The following is a 20,732-nucleotide window of genomic DNA, read 5'->3' on the forward strand; positions in this document are numbered from 1 at the left end:
TAAATCAAACAGAACATACACTCTTTCAAAAGATAGGATAAGGTTGCATGAACTATCACCTCTTTCAAAAGGACAGTCAATTTGTGTTTTCCAAAAAAAATCAAATCAAAATCAAAAATCACAAAATAGGGAAAGAATGTCATGAACATTGTACAACTTTCCATTACATTGCATTGTTTCATATGAAGTCTGCATTTACCAAATTTCACGACAAAGGTTGCATGCATCTGCATCCCTAAAAATTATATTAACTGCATAGATTTCCTACATCTAATGTCCAAATCTTGTGGATTTGGGATGACCGGCCCTCTCGATGAGTCGATCTCTTGCTTTCTCATAAGGGTGGACCCTTGGGTACTTGTACCTATCGCCTTTAGAGGACTACACATCCTCGCCTTCAGAGGACTGCACGTCCTCACCTTGAGAGGACTACACGTCCTCGCCTTGAGAGGACTACATGTCCTCACCATCAGAGGGCTGCACGCCCTCACCTCCAGAGGACTACACGTCCTCACCTTGAGAGGGCAACCCGCCCTCGCCTTGTGTACTAGTACCCTCACCTTGAGAGGACTACACGTCCTCGCCTTCAGAGGGCCGCACGCCCTCGCCTTCAGAGGACTTCACGTCCTCACTTTTAGAGGACTACACGTTCTCGCTTTCAGAGGGCCGCACGCCCTCGCCTTCAGAGGACTTCACATCCTCACCTTTAGAGGACTACACGTCCTCAACTTTAGAGGACTACACGTCCTCGCCGTCAAAGGGTCATGTACCTTCACCTTCGTAGGGCTACACGCCCTCGCCATCAGAGGACTACATGTCCTCACCTTCAAAGGGCTACACGCCCTCGCCATCAGAGGACTGCATGTCCTCACCTTCAGAGGGCTACACGCCCTCGCCATCAGAGGACTGCATGTCCTCACCTTCAGAGGACCACACGTCCTCACCTTCAGAGGGCTACACGCCCTCGCCATCAGAGGACTGCATGTCCTCACCTTTAGAGGGCTATACGCCCTCGCCATTAGAGGACTGCATGTCCTCACCTTCAGAGGGCTACACGCCCTCGCCATCAGAGGACTGCATGTCCTCACCTTCGTAGGGCTACACGCCCTCACCTTTAGAGGACTACACGTCCTCGCCAACAGAGAGGGCTGCACGCCCTCACCATGAGAGGACTACACGTCCTCGCCAACAGAGGGTTGTACGCCCTCACCTTGAGAGGACTACACGCCCTCACCTCCAGAGGACTACACATCCTCGCCTTGAGAGGGTTGCACGCCCTCACCTTGAGAGGACTACACGTCCTCGCCAACAGAGGGCTGTACGCCCTCACTTTGAGAGGACTACACGCCCTCACCTCCAGAGGACTACACATCCTCGCCTTGAGAGGGCTGCACGCCCTCACCTTTAGAGGGCTACGTGTCCTCATTTTCAGTGTGCTCCACATCCGCACCTTAAGAGAATTTAAGGTCCTCTATCCTTAAATGCTTAACCGAGACTTGCACTCCCGGTTAAGGGACCATTAGTTTCCTTTTAACGGTTCCTAGGCCACCCCCTAATATTGGAGGGCGACCAACTGTGCAAGCACAACTAGAGAGGGAGGCTATCACGCAGCTACTATGCATATCGGGGCAAGATTTCACCCGGGCCGCTGCAAAGAGACGAGTGTGGATCATGCGCACCAACATGACCACTCTTACACAGATATAAATGACGTTGTTACTTTGCAACATTCTGCCCAGTGATCGTAATGCCGATCTCCCCCTGCGGAAGTATCAGTTGGTCTGTGCCGTCCCGACATAGGTAAGTATGCATTATTTCCAACTAATTTCTAATGCCATCTAATATTTGCAAGGATCGCACCCACAAGACACCCAGTGGACCCGGAAAAGTCCAACAGGGCCCTAGGGTTTCCAGCTCTGGTTACGGGCCTCTATCAGTCCTACAGGGTGCCGGAAATCAAAAGAAAATACTGATGCACAATCCGTAAGGTTCTGTGACACACCAGAAATCAAATGGAAGCATCGTTGCATAATTAGTGAGGTTCCGTAACATTCCGTAAGTCAAAAGAGGGGATGATTATGTAATCCACAAGGTTCTGTAACACTACGGAAAGAAAACAAGTATCGTTACGAGATTCGTAAGTTTCCTTAACTTTACGAAAAAAGAATCACCAAAAAAGGTAAGGGGGGTGAACTTATCAAGATAGGGGTGTAAATAGCAATTCAAATCTAGGCCCTTCCGGAACATTTTTGAAGTTGGGTTGCTTAAGGAGGAAGCAACTGGGCGGCAAGCTCCTCAACGTTTTTGAAAAATGGTTTTCGGGGCTTCCGCGGCTTCCGTAATACTTCCGTAAAATTTCCGAAAACCTTGGGTAAGCATATTCCACTTAACATTGGTGAAAGGGAAGAGAAAAAAGATGAAAATCAAATTCGATAACACTTCCGTAACTTTTCCGTAAAATACGAAAAGGGGGGTGAACTTAGTAATTCGGGTGCGCTTAGAAATCTTCTTCATTAAGTCTTTGGGCTGCAAGCACCTCCTTTTTTTTCTATAAATAGGGGAGGGGGGAGCTGTTTCAAAATGTTCAAGACCCCTTTGACTATGCATTTCGGCTATTTTGGGCAAAAAACACGTTTTCGTGAAGAAAAATCGAGTCGAAGTGCTTCTGTAACGCTTCCGTAAGCGATTTTGTGGAAATTCTTCATCGTTCTTCGTCGTTCTTCACTGTTCTTCATCCGTTCTTCGTTCGTTCTTCATTCTTCAACGGGTAAGTTTTCGAATCCGAGACTTTCAATTCATTTCTTGTTTTGTGTACTTTCACTTTAATTTCGTTTACTTTCAGTTTTCTTTTCTTCCATTTTTAACGTGCTTTAACCGTTTATTTAAGCCGTTTTCTCGTCTAATAAATGATAAAATGAATTTCAACCGATCATTTGTGTTGTAATCTCGTTTAATCACTGTTAAAACAAAATCTAACCGATCGTTCACGTTGTAACCACGGTTAAACAAAAAAGAGGTAAAATAATAACATAATAATCAAAAAAATATTTTTTAGTAAAGTAAAGCGAAAAATCAATCGGACGTTTTCTCTTTGGGATTTCTCATTCTTAATTGAATTGACTAATAACTAAGGTGAAACTAAGGCTAAAATCAACTCGCCTAGTCAAGCTCGTCCACAAAAATAGGTTTTTGAAAGTTTATCACTTCAATTTCTTACCAAGTTAATGGATCATTTTTAAGGTCCAACACCTTTAAATGATCACCTTTCAAGTAAAAAGAAATCGTGTGATTCACCCTTAAGAAAGAACTACGTAGGTCTGATTTTCTCATCCCAATTGAGGAATACGTAGGAGCAAAGGGAAACACCCTTGTGGACCACAAAAAGAGAAAAAAAAATATAAAAAGGGTATAAAGGATATAAGGACATAAAAGGGAACATAAAAATCTAAGTCATGTTTGCACATTCGATTAAAGGCTGCCGTCCCTTGTGACGGACGTGTGGGGTGCTAATACCTTCCCCGCGCGTAAATACAACTCCCGAGCCTTTCACTTAAATGTTCGTAGATCGCGTCTTTTCCGGTTTTTCCGACGTTTTCCTCAAATAAACGTTGGTGGCGACTCCGCGCGTATTCCTTTCGTGGAACATGCATCCCGCGAGTCATGCGTCGCCCTCCCGCCGAAGGGTAGGTTGCGACAATTACCGGTGATTGTTTTTGAATAAATCAAAAGATGTAACTCTTCAAAAGGTTTTTTGACTTTTTCAAATTGGTTTTAAGTTTTTCTAAAAGTTATAACTCTTCTAAATGGTCCTCTTGGCCAGACATGAAGAGTCTATAAAAGCAAGGCTTTGTTTTGCATTTCAAGCATCTTGAACACTTATTCATACAATCCTTTACAAGCCTTGAATCTCTTTGAACTTCTTCTTCTTCTTTGTACCAAAAGCTTTCCAAAGTTTTCTGGTTTTCTAAACCTTGAAAACTTGTGCTATTCATTCTTTTCTTCTCTTCTCCCTTTGCCAAAAAGAATTCGCCAAGGACTAACCGCCTGAATTCTTTTTGTGTCTCTCTTCTCCCTTTTTCCAAAAGAACAAAGGACTAACCGCCTGAATTCTTTTGTGTCTCCCTTCTCCCTTGTCAAAGAATTCAAAACGACACAGTCTGAGAATATTTTTTTTCTTCCCTTTCCCTAATACAAAAGTGTTCAAAGGACTAACTGCCTGAGAATTCTTTTGTATCCCCATTCACAAAGTATCAAAGGTTTAACCGCCTGAGATCTTTGTCTTAACACATTGGAGGGTACATCCTTTGTGGTACAGGTAGAGGGTACATCTACTTGGGTTTGACTAGGAACAAGAGAGGGTACATCTCTTGTGGATCAATTCTAGTGGAGGGTACATCCACTAGGTTCAAAGAGAACAAGGGAGGGTACATCCCTTGTGGATCTTTGCTTGTAAAAGGATTTTTACAAGGTTGAAAGAAATCTGAAGGACCGTAGGTCGCTTGGGGACTGGATGTAGGCACGGGTTTTTGCCGAACCAGTATAAAAACTCTTGTGTGTTTATCTCTTTCTTCCCTACTCTTTTACTTTCCGCTATGCATTTTAATTTCCGCTTTTACTTTTGGTTAAGTTTCTCTTCTACTCCTTATTCTCTTAACAACATAAGTAAAAGCCTTATAAGAGTAATTTTTTAATTAGTAAAAGTTTAGGAATAATTAATTCAACCCCCCCCCCTTCTTAATTATTCTGAGGCCACTCGATCCAATAAGTGGTATCAGAGCAAGTATTTTGTAGAAAGTCTAACCACTTCAAGATAAATGGCCTCCTCAAATCCCTTGTTTCCTGAAGGAAATTCCATTCACAGACCACCCATTTTCAATGCTGAGGGTTACCATTATTGGAAAACCCGCATGCAGATATTCATTGAAGCCATAGATCTAAATATTTGGGAAGCAATAGAATTAGGACCAGACATACCGACTATAGTAGATGTAAGCACAAGCACTACAACCCAAAAACCTAGAGATAAGTGGACAGAAGAAGATAGGAGAAAAATCCAGTATGATCTCAAAGCCAAAAACATCATCACTTCAGCCCTAGGAATAGATGAGTACTTTAGAGTGTCAAATTGTACTAGTGCCAAGGATATGTGGGATACTCTCCAGTTAACCCATGAAGGAACCACAGATGTAAAAAGGTCTAGAATAAATACCCTTACCCATGAATATGAATTATTTAGGATGAACCCAAATGAAAATATCCATAGTTTGCAAAAAAGATTTACACATATAGTAAACCATCTTGCATCTTTAGGAAAAATATTTCCTAATGAGGATTTAATTAATAAAGTCTTAAGATGTTTAAGTAAGGAATGGCAGCCCAAGGTAACTACTATTTCTGAAAGTAAAGACCTTTCTTCCATGTCTCTTGCCACTTTATTTGGTAAATTGCAGGAACACGAGATGGAACTTCAACGCCTCAATCAGAATGAAGAAAATGACAAAAAGAAGAGAAGTATAGCCCTTAAAGCCTCATCTTCAATACAAGAAGAAAACGAAGAAGAAGATTCAGATGATGAAGAAGATTTTTCCTTCTTTGTTAAGAAATTTCATAAATTCATCAAGAAAAGAAGAATTGATAGGCGTCAGAATTTCAATAATGGAAGAAAATCACAAGATGATTCTCAAGTCCTTAGGTGTTACAAATGCAACCAAATTGGTCACATCAAGGCCAACTGTCCATCAAATGAAGAATGGTCGGAGAAAAGTGAAAAGAAAAGATTTGATGAAAGAAGAACTAAGAAAGCATATATTGCATGGGATGACAATGATTATCCGATGGTTCAGAAAAGGAGATTAGTCTTCTAACCAAAGATTATGAAAGTGACGAGAACATCTCTCAAGAATGAAAAACAAGGAGAAAAAACATGATCCTCATCTTTGAAGATCTTGACACTTTTATCCAGAAAAAGGTAATATCAAAACTATTATCTTATTTAAATTTCTCTTAAAGTTGAAATTTTTATTCAAACAATTTGATTATGATGACTAACAATTCTGTATTTGTTTGTTTTTTTTTATTGTTTGAAATCATGAGTATATGTTCTTGATTGATTTCATCTTATTTGCATGAAATATTCATTCATTCATTTCAATAAAATCAATACTCTTCATACTTGTGTTGATTGTTTTGATAATATTGATTATTTACATGTTTTAATGTTCATGCATAATATGATATGTGAATTACATGATTAAGAACTATTCATAAAGTATTTTTAAATATATTTCTTATGAAAAAGTATTTTGATAGTAACTCAAAACTTCTTCTCCCCTAGAAAGCCTTTTGTTTTTTATTTTCTGGCTAAAATAACCTCTAGTAATCGATTACCATAATAGTGTAATCGATTACAAGCAGTTATTTCTGGCTATGTTGCTCTCTGGTAATTCTAATCGCCAATACTTCAACAACATAATGGGGAGATTACACTATTATGGTAATCCAAGGAATGGCAATTCTAATCGCCAATACTTCAACAACATTTCATAGAGATGAATGACTCAAGCATACTTAAGCTATGCATGGCAAATGTAATTATGAGATTGAGATGCCTGAAGAAACATCTTTTCTTAGTTAACCATGCATTAGGTACCATGTTCAATCATTTTGTTTTTAAGTTAAACGGGTTTATGATCCCAACATGGTTGGCTCATGGTACCGAACATATGCAACTAAGAATGAATCGTGAATTTTCATAGGTCCTTTTTTTGTTATTGTTTTGCAGAGGAAAATGCAAGGATCATGCATGAGCAAACATGAAAACAAAAGGTATGCAAAAAACATGTTAGATGCATATGCATGGTGATGAAATGACTTATTCAAAATGCAATACATGAAATAATAAGTGACAACTGCAGGAACGATACGTCCATTACGATGCCATGAAGAGATACTTATGCGATGCATGATATGAATGCATTTACGGACACGAGAGCTCGAAAAATCATCTCTTCTTACTTGCGGATTCGGGGGCGTAGTGCCCCATGCGTGTAGTTAAGAAGGTGATATGGACCTTCCGGCTTCCCGTGACAAAAGACGAGACCAATATACAAAGCGTGCATGACGACATGATGCAGACGCGCAAAAGCACAACGCGAGGATGTACACAATATGAAAATATCCACAAATAATCATACAACAAAGGCGTACATGACATTTAGGTTATATGCATGGCAATGTTTAAAAGGCACGCAGCGTGTTCACTACGTGCCCCTATTTTAGGGACCTAAACGGGAGGAACTAAAATGCTTTTAGTGATAATTCCCAAGGTGGTCATATCTCTCTTGATGGTTTCTAGAGGTATCATCCCCTTCGAAAAAAACATATTGCGGCAATAGGGACTACCAGCAACAACATGTTTATCAAAGGGAAAAACTCTAGATGAGGGTTCACTGTTATCAAGCAAGTTGGAGACCCAGCATGACCACAGATTCACCTCCACTCTTTATGTTCCCATGGACCCGGGTATAGGGCCCCTTTTCAACTCACCGTGTGTACAAATAGTGTTGGTGTTTGTGTGCATCAAATGAATAAATATCTATCTCATGCATATATTTCAAAAACACACTAAAAGCATCAAAGAGTTATATACAAGAACGTAAGAGAAATAAAAGGGAACTGACAAAAGAGGTAGTCATGATATTGCAAGAGATTAGAAGGCCTAACTCTCTAAAAACAGTCCCCAGTGGAGTCGCCAACTGTCGCAACCTACCCTTCAGCGGGAAGGCGACGCGGGGCTCATGGGTGCGTCTTCCATGGGAGGAAGATGTGCGGAGTTGCCACCAACGTTTATTCAAGGAAAACGTTGGAAAAACCGGAAAGGTGTGGTCTACGAACTTTAATTGTGAAAGGTTCGGGAGTTGTTTTTACGCACGGGAAAGGTATTAGCACTCCACGCGTCCGTCCCAAGGGACGGTAGCCTTTAATCAAGTGTGCAAATATGACTTCAAAATGTTTCATTTTCCCTTTTTTATGTTTTTATGTCTTTTTATCTTTTTGTGGTCGACAAAGGTGTTTCCCTTGCTCCTACGTATTGCTCAATTGTAATAAGGAAATCAGACCTACGTAGTTCTTTGAAAACTGAACGTTGGTTAAGTTATTTTAATCTTTTTTGCAAGATATATTTTGACCGAACAAAAAGTCGTTTAAGGCGTTGGACCATTTAAACAATCTTTTGATTGTTTTGAAAGGAGAGAAACATTAAAGCATTGGACCATTAATGATCTCTTGGTTTTTGGAAGTAGTTACAAAGTTACATGTTGACTTTAGGCTTTCGAAAGTCTACGTTAACCAATAAAAGCAAAGAGGACCATTTAAGGCGTTGGACCTTAAAACGGTTTTTAGGTGATTTTTATGGACAAAGCTTGATCTGTGAGTTGATTTTAGCCTTAGTTTCACTTTGGTTATTAGTCAATTCAATTAAGAAAAATCCCAAAGAAAAGCGTCCGATTGATTTTTTTGGATTATTTTATTCAAAGATATTTTGATTATTTTATTATTATTTTGCCTCTTTTGGTTTTAAACGTGGTTACAGCGTGAAAGATCGGTAGGATTTTATTTTAACAGAGATTAAATGATATTACAACTCAAATGATCGATGGAAATTCATTTTATTATTTACTAGACGAGAAAACGGCTTAAATAAATGGTTAAAGCACGTCAAAAGGGGATACGGAAAACAAACGAAATGAAAATAAAAACTCGCGAAACAAGTGGGGACCACTAAGGGTACATAGAATGAATTGAAAGATTCGATTTTCGGGAACTTACTGGTTGAAGACCGAAGAACGACGAAGAACGAACGAAGAACGATGAAGAACGGTAAAGAACGGTGAAGAATGTTCACGAAATCGCTCATGGAAACGTCTCGGAAGCGTTACGGAAGCGCTTCGGTGTGGATTTTCTTCACGAAAACAATTTTTCCCTCTAATTTCAAGAGAATCCTAAACACCAGAAGGGCTGAACGAAATTACTCTGCCTTCTTTCCCCTATTTATAGGGAAAAAGAGGGAGGTGGTTGCCGCCCAGCTCGCCTAGGCGAGTTGGGTTGCTTCCACCAGAAGGCACCGCCTTCTGTTGGAACCCCCTGGAAGGCCCAAGTGGGCCTGGTTGCTATTTGCACACCCATTTTTACTAAATACACCCCCTTTTACTTTTTTTTGCTTATTCTTTTTCCATAACGTTATGGAACATTACATAACGACACTTATTTTCCTTCCGGAATGTCGTGAAACTTTACGGATTACGCAACAATGCCCTTTTCGACTTCTGGAATGTTGCGGAACTTTACAGATTGCGCAACAATGCTTCCTTTCGACTTCCGGCATGTCGCGGAACTTCACAGATTACCTAACGATGGGTGTTAAGTACCTCGAAGTGGTCAAGCGAAGGTTGCATGCCACCAAACAATGGTCCCCGGACGAAATTAGGGTATGACAAAAGCATCTTCTTCAAGCTTCTTATCCAAGGAAATTCTTGGTGGTGAAGCTCCTTCTTCCTTGGCTTATTCCCTAGTGGATGGTGCCTCCCCTCTCCTCTTCTCCTTTGCCTTCCGCTGCATCTCCATGGTGTAAAATCACCATTGAAGGACCTCATTGAAGCTCAAAGATCCAGCCTCCATAGAAGTTCCACAAGTAAGCTTCCATCAAGTGGTAATCAGAGCACAAGAGCTTCAAGTAGGTGCTCCTTAAACCTCCATTAATTTTTTGCTTTACCTTCTTTTCCATTGTTGTTTCTTCATTTTTTCTCCATGTATCTCCTCACATGTCTTGCGCTAAATGTTGTTAACATGATTCTTTAGAGTTTCCACCGATTAAACTTGCTATAGAAGCTAGATTTGATTTTCTATGATTCAAATTTCTTGTTCTTGTTCTTAAACCATGAATTGTGTTGAGTTTAGGTTCCTTTGAGTTTTGTCTTGTTATTTTTTGTAGCTGAAACCTAAACCATAAAATTCTTACAAAAACATTAAAGTATAAGAAAACCTCAAAAATCTAGAGTGACTTGTTCACCTATTGTAGTTTTGTCATAGAAGTCATGTCTAGTCATGAAACTTGTCACATAAGATTTCTTATGTTGTGCTAAATTTTATTTTTCTTGTTTCTTTGTCTAACTCATTTGTTCATGAGTGTATGAAATTCTTTTAGCCTATTATTTGATTTGAGTCAAATCTTGCATGTTAATTAGTCCTTAACATGTTCATGCAAAATTCTTAGAGAGTCTTTGATTGTGAACCTTTTCTTGAACTTTTAGGTTTCCTTATGATTGTGTCTATTGTGAATTTGAGTTTTGGTGATTGAATTGCTGGCTGAAATTTTGATCCTAAGTGAATATTAAAACTGTGGTAAACAAGCCTAGTGAGTTCAACATACATAGGAAGGTTGAAAGTAAGCCCAAGGCAATCAATATTCCATGCTAAAAAAAAAAAAATCGAAGTCTGAAATCGCTGGTGCTGGCAGCTTGGACATACGAAATTGTAAAAATTACTGAGAATTGGTCACTGCGAATTTTGAGCTGAAAGTTTTACTGAATTTTCTAGACGTCTGAAGAAAAGTTACAAAAAAATAACCAGGTGATTTGGATAAAAGGAAAAAATAAGAAAAATCACACAAGTTTGCAGAAAAATCTGTATCCAGAAAAAAAAAAGGTGAAAGGGAAGTGTGCTTGTTGTTTTGGCTCTAAATTTATTCTATAATTGGTGCCTATTTTATACCAATCTTAGTTCCCAAATTTCAATTGAAAATTAGTGTGAAAACAAGTGCCAAAGCTAGAGGTTTGTTGAGTCTTTTTTTTAGTTTTTTTTACTCTACTCTAGAGCCATTCTAAGTTTCTCTTTGAGTCCTAGCTTGCTTCTATGTCCTTTTCATTGCTTTAATTTTTGAATAATCCTTGAAAAATTGTCTTGTTAAAACTCCATTGGTTTAGCTTTCATTTCATTGTTTTGGTCTTTGGTTATTGCTTGTCTCTTTGTTTCCTTGTTTGTGAGTTGCCATATAGGGAATTGGAAAGGAGGATTGGTGCCATCCCTTGAAGAATTTGAGTCAAGAAGCAAGGGTCCAACCACCTTAAGAGCTATTGGACTAAGAAGCACTCCAAATTGAGTGAATCACCAAAGAGAGAACAACCACCAAAATTGAGGACCTTTTTATAATTTTGTAATTGACAATTTACTTACCTTCATTGCTTTCAAATTTTGTAACAAAAGGCCTTTCATTGGAAGTAAGTTGGGAGTCTCCAATAGGTCATCCTACTTATATTTGTGTGTAATAATTTTAGGCAATTTTCCCTTAGGATTGTGAGTGTTTTGTTGGGAACCTTAAATGTGGTCATCCAAACACTCTTAGGATTCACCTAGTTTACATTTCTTGCTTACTTTCATAGCTTATTTCCTTTACCTTCCATTGTCAAACCGCCTAGATAGCTTGTCTTTTACCAATTAGTTTTTTTACCTTATCTTTCACACCTCTTTAGTGTTTATTTTGGCTAGTTTCAACCATAGTTTCTTTTACCTTTTGTTTTCAAACCTTCAACAAGAAAGAACCACAACTTAGGAACCAACATGACTCATCATTCATCTAGTGTTAATGGTGAGGGTACTAGTCATAAAGACCCATTATCTAGAATCTTAGATGAGTTGAGTTGCCTCAAGTTATGGAAAGAAAAATGAGAGAGAAAAGAAAAAGGAAAAAAAAGAGTGGAAGAAATAAGTCAAGATGAAAGAAAGAAAATAAGAGAGGAAGAAAGAAGAAAAATAATGAAAGAAGTGAAAAGAGAAAAACATGACTCCTATAGTAGTCATAACTCTTGCAAGAGCCTAAGTGAAGAACTTCGTGACTATTACGAAGGAAGGCATAGGTCACATCTTAGACCTCACTCCCATAGAAGAGAAAAGGAAAGAAAGCCTCAAGAGGCTAACATTGACCTCCCATACTTCCATGGGAAGGACAATGTAGAGGCTAACTTAGTTTGGGAAATAAGGGTAGAGCAACAACATAAAAAGAAGTCTACATCAAAATCTTATGGCTCTCACTCTTATCCAAAGAAAGACCAAGGTCAAGGCATCTTAGGGGTGACACCTTCTAAGCACAAAGATGATAAGGGGAAGACAATAGAAAAGAAAGCCCCTAAGGCTAGTATGCAAGAGAAAACTAGCTCTATAAAGTGCTTTAAATGTCTTGGAAGAGGACACATTAATTCTTGATGCCCCACCACAAAAACCATGATTATGAGGGGCCAAGACATTTATAGTAGCCAAGATAAGGCTACTAGTTCACCTTCTTCTAGTGAAAGTGAAAAAGAAAAAGGGGAAGAATCTAGTGAAGAAATCTACCCCCAAGAAGAAGGACAACCATTAGTGGTTAAAGAGAAGTGTAAGGAGGTAAGTGTCTCCTCCAAGAGGTTAGCTAAGAAGGAAACTCATTTTACAATAAAGACAAACATTAAAGAAACTTTCCCTCTTAGACAACCTCCACATTTTCTCTTTGGTAAAAACACACTTGCTAGCATTGCCACACCTCTTGGGCTTGAGTTTATTCCTCAAGTAAAGAAGTTGTTGGATGAGGGTTTAGTTCGCAAGAGCTTAAATCCTTGTGCTTTGTTGGTGCCCAAAATAGGTATTATTAGGCACCAAGTCCCTAAAATAGGTGGTATGATGAATGTTTTGAGTGGTGCAACCCTCTTTTGTAAAATCACTCGTGCACCTAACATCTTCATGGTGTGTGTACATAGGGACCCATTAGGTAGGTTTGTTCTTATTTTTAGTTTCAATACAAACTTAGGTACTCATATGGGACACCTTAGGTTTGTCATACTTTTTGGTAGGAATAATCAATATGAAAATACAAAAAAAGGTATGTTTTACTGTGTTACTTTTCTTAATTTTTCAAATAGTGATCAAGGGGTTCCCATGAACCCTAAGAGAATAAAGGTCATTCCCGAGTGGCCCACTCCACCATGTATAAGAGAAATTTGGGGCTTTCATGACCTAACAAGCTTTTACAAAAGGTTTATCCCATATTTTTCTATACTTGTAGCACCACTCATTGAGTTGGTGAGAAACCATGTTCCTTCATAGGAAGATGCCTAGGAAATGGGTTTTCAGACCTTACCTTACTTCAACATACCAAACACCACTAATACATATATTTTTTTTCTTTTTACAGGTGTTGAGGGAAGGAGCCAAGAGTATAAAGAACCTCAAGATTTGAGGTCAAATCCTTTCCAAGTTGGAGGGAATGATGCAATCCTACCCCGCAGGGGAATTGGATAGAAGACTCCAAGTAGATTGGGCCAGAGATCCAAGGGAAGGCCCTCGGGTTCTCATGAGCCTTAGGGTAGATTTCGAGCCCATGGGCTAAGTATGAGCCCGCTTATCTTTGTAAATATTAGAATAGGTTTTTCCTTCATTTGGGCCTTCTATTTCGACCATTCTAGTAGTATAGGGTTTTAGCCTTGTATTTCGAGGCATTTTGAGTAGTCTTTGTAGTAGGGATTTTTTTTGTATTTTCATGTATTTTGTCATGGGGTGAGCTTAGCTATTATAGGGGTGTGTAGCTAAGCTCTAGCTTATCTTCTCAAGGAGGTGAGCTTAGTTATTAGATGGGTGTGTGTAGCTAAGCTCTAGCTTCTCAAGCAAGTTTTCTCAAAGAAGCTTCTCAAGGAAGTTTTCTTAAGAAAGATTCTTACCTAGTCTATAAATAGAAGCATGTGTAGCACTTGTTGTAACTTTGATGAATGAAAGTCTTATGAGACACACTTCAAAGTTCCACTTCTCTCCCTCTTTTATTCCTTCAATTTCGTGCTCCCCCCTTCTCTCTTTCTTTTCCTCCATTAAAGCATCCTCTTCAAGCTTCTTATCCAAGGCAATTATTGGTGGTGAAGCTCCTTCTTCCTTGGCTTATTCCCTAGTGGATGGTGTCTCCCCTCTCCTTTTCTCCTTTGCCTTCCGCTGCATCTCCATGGTGTAAAATCACCATTGAAGGACCTCATTGAAGCTCAAAGATCCAGCCTCCATAGAAGCTCCACAAGCAAGCTTCCATCACCACATAGTGGCCAAAGTGCTTATCGACAATGGCTCTTCCCTCAACATCATGCCCAAGGCTACTTTGGACAAGCTGTAACACCTTGAAATATTATTAGCAATTATAATTGATGTTTGATTTTATTTGTTGTGTTATTTTATCCATGTTTTATTTTCAAGGAGGTTAGTTTAGTTATTAGAGGGGTGTGGATAGTTAAGACTCTAGCTTCTCAAAGAAGCCTCTCAAGGAAGCTTCACAAAGAAGCCTCACTAGAAAGCTTCTTAAGGAAGCCTCACCAGAAAGCTTCTCAAGGAAGTTGTCTGAGATGTCTTGGTAAATGCACCCTCCTGCATTCGGTAACCGTTGGCTCTTCTCGAACTTTGGTCTGGAGGTTCATAGGACAGATGTCCACGATCTGATCGTTGCGATCTGCGATATGTCTTCTGGTGTGTGAGAAACTCTTCTTTTCCTGAGAGCAGAAACACTTGAGTGTTTCAAGTCTTATTTTTGGTGTAGCCTTGGAAAACAACCATTCCTTTCTCCTTGTTTCTTCCAAAACCCTTCCCCAACGTCCCAAGCTTCTTCTTCACCACCCACAACCACCAGTAGCCACCACGAACCACCGTTGTTCTTGTTGAAACCCCACACCGAGAGGAACCTTCCAATCAGAGCGGAATCTTCCAAGCTTGTCTTGCGGTTTCTGTAGAGAATGAAGCCCAATCTGACCTTCACGGTTTTCTTTGAGGTAACCGTAATTCTACGCTTGTTCCTTGTTAGTTTCAGCTTATCTTTGCATCTTTTCCGACTTTGGAACCACCATTGTATGTTTTACGTGTCCTTTGAAAAACCTTACAGAAAGAGACTTTGTAAACGTTATCTTTTTTCTGAAATGGGTGTTATTTTCGTGACCTTCACTGAACCCCGATCACATTGGCATGATCGGAATTTTAAAATGATGTTCCTTTTGTAGAATTTGAAACGCCCTTAGCCTTTTCATGTAGTGATATCAGTATTTGACTCAGAATACAGTTGTTAACCTTATTTCTAAAATCCGTAGTAATTTCCTTCGTTTTAGCGTAATAGACACTTGCGTTGGACCGACAAGCGTGAATGAAAGAGAGGCCTCTAAGTGACGCAAAGAGGAACCGACGAGGAGCTCACGATAGGTGAGGGGAGTTTATTATAAAATTTACCGTTTTGACACCATAGTTAGGGTCAGGGAACCTAGCAACGAGAATATATGCATGTCCTTGTTGCATGCTGATTTTCCTTTATAGAAAATAACATTTTTAATTAATGGGATATGAAACAATTGTTATTGATGTGCATGAGGGTTTTCAAGAAAAACTATGTTTTTGACGAATGGGATTCGATATATTTATTGTTGATGAATGAAATTATTGTCTTTATTTGACTTGTGTTGTTTGAAGACCTGGGAAGTGTAAATCTCAGGCATGAAAGAAATATGTATATGCAGAATGCGACTTACTGTTGATGTTGCTATTGATGACTTTAATTGATATGTGGTGATGTTGATATTTATAATGATATTGATTTGAGATGACGTTGCCATTGAAGATCATGTCAACATGAATTGATGTTATTATTGATGATTATGTGAATATGAAATGAGGTTGTTGTTGTTGTTGTTGATGACGTCATTGAGATGAGATGATGTTTATGTTGAGAATGATATTGAAATGGAATGTTGATGATGTTGGAAATGCATTGAGATGTGCATGTTGTGTATGTTCATGGGGGGGGGTGCAGTGACCTTGTTGGATGTCCCTTGTGTGGGAAACTAGAGTGGTTAAAGAATTTAAGCATTTTTGAGGGGAAGCTTAGGAGCTTTAATTCATCCATGGTCATGTACTTGATGACGCCCATGTTTCATACGTTGGATGTTGTGTATGTTCGTGTGGGAGTGCAGTGACCTTGTCAGATGTCCCTTGTGTGGAAAACTAGAGTGGTTAAAGAATTTAAGCATTTCTGAGGGGATGCTTAGGAGCTTTAATTCATCCATGGTCATGTACTTGATGACGCCCATGTTTCATACGTTGGATGTTGTGTATGTTCGTGCGGGAGTGCAGTGACCTTGTCAGATGTCCCTTGTGTGGGAAACTAGAGTGGTTAAAGAATTTAAGCATTTCTGAAGGGATGCTTAAGCGCTTTAATTCATCCATGGTCAAGTACTTGACGAAGCCCATGGTTCATGCCTCATATGACACGAGAAATAGTATAAACTTTGGCAGTATGTACTTTGTACTAGGGCATGTGTCACCTGGTACGGAACTCCCTTGTGGCCCAGGCTGATCACCTAGGGGGGGGGGAGTTATGGTGCACGACTGGGTGGCCTCGACAAATACTGCATGGTTTCCTAAGTGAGGTGTCATGTGGACACGCTTAGGCTATTTCCTTGGTATTGGATACGGTACGTACCACATTGCATCTGAGAGTTGAGGTCAGGTGCATGCATCATTCTGAGCAGTCTTGATTGGATCCATGGATGGATGATGAAAAATTGTTGAATGTGGGTGTTGAATAATGAATGTTGTGTAAGCTCATGATGTTTGTCTATGTTCTCTTACTAATTATGGTTATTTGGATTTAGTATTGGTTCTTTTTATAATGAACTCACCCTTGCAATTTTGTATCATGTGGTTGATACCTGCGATGATCGCGAACCTTGTTCGTGGGAGTAGAATGACAGCAGTAGGGTGCCGGAAGTGAGATTCTGTTGAGGAGCTACCGAGCCGATGTGATGACGTTGGGATTATTTTAGGAGAAAGTTGTGTTTTGTTAATCAACTCCTCCATAGTTAGTTCATGATTCCTTTTGTTGAACTAAAGATATAAAGCTCATATTTTTAATTATATGTATGAACAAATTTAATTTCCATTATGTGTATGACGTGTACTGAGTTACTATTTATATATATATATATATATATATATATATATACATATATATTCACTCAAGTGATGGTGTATTGTTTGGTGAATGTATGTCAAGACAAAAATTACTTCTATTTTCATAAGCAAATTAAGGGAGTTTTTATTTTAAAATTGAATTTCTCTAGGTATTTAGTGGTGATATCGTAGCGATGAGGCGGGTCATTACATTTAGTGGTATCAGAGTAGGTAGAACCTTTCAGCCAATGAGTTATGAGTCTACTATGTTTTTTTGTGCATTCTCAGGTTGCTTTGTTGAATGCTTAATGTTTGTTGTTTGCTATTAGAACTTACTCACTTGTTGTGTTTCATGAGTTATAGAGATTTGATTGTTGTAGTCATGTCATATTTGTTTTCCTGATGTCTTCTATACCATGAGTTTCAATGCCGTGTCATGGGTTATCAGACTGGACATCTGTATAATTTGTGAAGGGCAATGGGATGATATGGCAAGCGATCAGAAAATACAAATGATGGAGATTGAGTGTTAATGTCTCAAGGCGTCAACTCTTAAGAGTAACCAAGTAGGAACTTGTGATGGTTGTGATTTTTGTGTGGTACTTTTGTTGTGTGTATTCCTTCCATGTCTAACTCCCTGGAGTGTATAAGGAGTGATGGTTGGATTGAATGATCGTGCGATAGCTGATGCTCTTCAAGCCTTAGCTCAGGCTATAGGGAATCCAAATAGGGGAGAAGCTGGTGGAGCTATTGAGTACCAAGGGTTGGACCGCTTCCAATGAAACAATCGTCCTTCTTTCAATAGGGATACAACCTTGATGGTGCTTAGAACTGGATAAGGGAAATTGAGAAAATTTTCCGAGTTATGGCATGTCCGGAGGGGCAAAAGGTTGCTTTTGGTACATATACTCTAGTGGAAGAAGATGAGTATTGGTGGGAGAATACTCGCTAATGCCTAGAGGCTGAAGGTCAAGATGTGACCTAGGATGTCTTCAAGAGGGTATTTTTGGAGAAATACTTTCCTGAGGATGTTAGGAACAAGAAGGAGATGGAGTTCTTGGAGTGAAGCAAGCTATGAATTACCAAGGTGTTCGTTAGTCTCCACTTTTGGTTAACATGTGTTGGATTTGGGATGAAGACTCCCAAGATAGGGCGACCTATTATAGGAGTATAGGTCCAATGAGGATTAAAAAGAATGGACCACAACATCGGGGAAAACCATACTTGACCCCTCCTAAGCAATATGGTAATTGCCCTAACAATCAAAAGACTGTTGCTATGGGATTTGCTGGTGGTAGTGGTAGCAAACCCAGTACCTTCCTCACTCATATCACTTGTTACAGATGTAGTAAGCCAGGGCACATTTCCTTAAATTGTCCCGATAAAGGCATATTATGTTTTAATTGTGGACAAAAAGGACATATTCAAAGAGATTGTCCACACCCCATGAAGGAGAAAAATGGTGGGGGCCTGAATGGTCAAACTAGACATCCGAAGGCCACTGGAAGACTCTTTACCCTTAATGGTGCTGAAGCTTCAAAATCGAAAGATCTAATCCAAGGTAAATGTTTCATAAATGGGACTCTGTTGCTTGTGCTATTCGATTTTGGTGCAACCCATTCTTTTATATCCCGTTTGTGTGTAGGGAAACTTAAGCTTTCTGTGTCTTCTTTAAATAAAGATCTGGTGGTAGAGACCCCAACTAGTGGTTCTGTGTTAACTTCTAATGTGTGTTTGAATTGTCCTATGGAAATTTCTGGTAGAACATTCTTGATTGATTTCATTTGTTTGCCTTTGAGCTATATTGATGTTATTCTTGGTATGGACTGGTTATCTTCCAACCATGTCTTCTTAAACTGTTTTGACAAAAGTGTGGTGTTTGATGATTCTGGAGTGAGTAAGGATATGATGTTTATCTCTGCCAACCAAGTTGTGACATCTTTAAAAGAAGATGCTCAAGTGTACATGATCTTGTCTAACCTGGAAATAGAGACAAAGGTTTCCATGTGTGACCTCCCTGTTGTTAGAGAGTTTCCTGAGGTGTCTCCTGAGGATATATCCGGTCTGCCACCCAAGAGAGAGATAGAGTTTTCCATAGACTTAGTACCTGGTGCTGGACCCATATCCATAGCCCCTTATAGGATGTCTCCTATAGAGTTAGCTGAGCCGGTCCGGGCAAAATCCTGACCCGGTATGCATAACAGCTGGGCAATGGCCTCCTCATCAAATCCATCGGCCCGATTCCTCCTCTGACTATACTCGCACTCCTGGCACTCCTCCAACACTAGCGGGTCTCCTAGGAACTGGCTGAGGGCGTCTGCATCAAAAGGAATCCACTGGCCCCTTACCCACGACCGCATGCCCTCCTCCGTGGGCCAAGCATTGGCATAAAACTCTAGGACTACATCTGGGTCAAACTTGGCCATGGGAATGACCAGCGACGTCCAATGCCGGCGAGCTATCTCTTCCTGGAAATCTGTGTACTCATCGTCCCTGAGCTGGACGCGTCTCTCTCGGTGGAATGACCATCCCTTGATGGCCTCGAAACGCTGTTGGTGCTCAGCGCTCCTAAAACGATGGTTGTCGAACTCGGGAGCGGCACAAGTCCCTTCAGCCGCGGCGTCCTTCCTAGATCTTTTTGCAAAAAGCTTTCTCGGAGCCATTTCCTGCGAAGACAAACATTTGGAAAGTTAGTTTACAAGAAAATGCTTATTTTAAAGCAAAAACGACATGCTAATCTCTCCGATTTAGAACAAACTTGTGCACACATTTCCTTAATGTAAAACATTTATGAACGTGCATATGCGTAAAATATCCTATTATTTATATCAACATACAAGGATATTCAAAACATTCTAGTTACCACACATATATATTTTTTTTGGAAAGAATACGTATACGCATGCTCAAGGTATTGTGTCAAAATTACATATGTTCGTATCCTAAGTATTTGCTACCACAAACTACCTACACACATTTGAAGTATTTTATTAACATACAAATTTTTTGTTGTTTCATTCACATTTATTTATACATATATGCACATTGGAGAGCCAATCTCACGTCATGCACACACTTGCATTTGAAAATGAACTTTCATGCCATCTATATACACTTGAGGGGAAATTCCACATCATATATTCATTTGGGAAGCATCCTCATTTTTGACATGGGTACATTTTTTGAAAGGCTCCTTATGCTACCTATCCACAAATATACATATTTTGAAAGGCATTTTTACGCTACCTATCCTACACATACAGATTTTTGAAATGCATTATTTGCTATACATTCACACTTTGCAAGGTATTTTTATGCCATATATTCACACACTGCAACATATTTTTATGCCATATATTCACATATATACATACCATTGAAAGGTATTTTCCATGCTACCTAGGTGCAAGGTATTCCTCATAGGGCAGCCAAATTTAAATTCTAATAAAAACCTCTCAAACATGTCCTAATATTCATGCCTTTTTACATTCAAAACCAAAATTTAGATTCCTAGGCATAAGTCATGCTTCCTTGCATTGAAATTAAAAGCTTGGGCTCCTAGGCCTAGAATTGCATTCGGGCACTAATTTTAAATCCTTCATGTTGTCCCTATATATATAAAACAGTCCCACAATCCCAAGCTTACAAAACCATGCTCATATGTCATTGAGGCATTTCACCGAGCACTTGGTGGGCGCATGTTTAGGCATGAATAGCAAGAGAGTGGGGGCAATGTGGCATGCCCCATT

At 39.5% G+C, this 20,732-nt stretch overlaps 1 protein-coding gene across 1 annotated transcript; it reads left to right on the forward strand.

The window, feature by feature from the left end:
- The first annotated feature begins 18,162 nt into the window (after positions 1-18,162).
- LOC114404957 lies at positions 18,163-19,170 on the forward strand. Its single transcript, XM_028367671.1, has 3 exons — positions 18,163-18,544; positions 18,629-18,698; positions 18,855-19,170. The coding sequence occupies exons 1-3, from the start codon at positions 18,163-18,165 to the stop codon at positions 19,168-19,170; spliced, it is 768 nt and encodes a 255-aa protein (XP_028223472.1).
- Positions 19,171-20,732: the final 1,562 nt, after the last annotated feature.

This window comes from Glycine soja, chromosome 3 (genome assembly GCF_004193775.1).
Source record: "Glycine soja cultivar W05 chromosome 3, ASM419377v2, whole genome shotgun sequence".
Classification (NCBI taxonomy): domain Eukaryota; kingdom Viridiplantae; phylum Streptophyta; class Magnoliopsida; order Fabales; family Fabaceae; genus Glycine; species Glycine soja.

Excerpts from the sequence above, each read along its gene's own strand:
- LOC114404957 (XM_028367671.1), top strand. The coding sequence starts at position 18,163 with ATGAGGATTAAAAAGAATGGACCACAACATCGGGGAAAACCATACTTG. Across the intron at positions 18,545-18,628 it reads ATCGAAAGATCTAATCCAAG|GGAAACTTAAGCTTTCTGTG; the intron begins GTAAATGTTTCA and ends GTTTGTGTGTAG. Across the intron at positions 18,699-18,854 it reads ACCCCAACTAGTGGTTCTGT|TGTGGTGTTTGATGATTCTG; the intron begins GTTAACTTCTAA and ends TTTTGACAAAAG.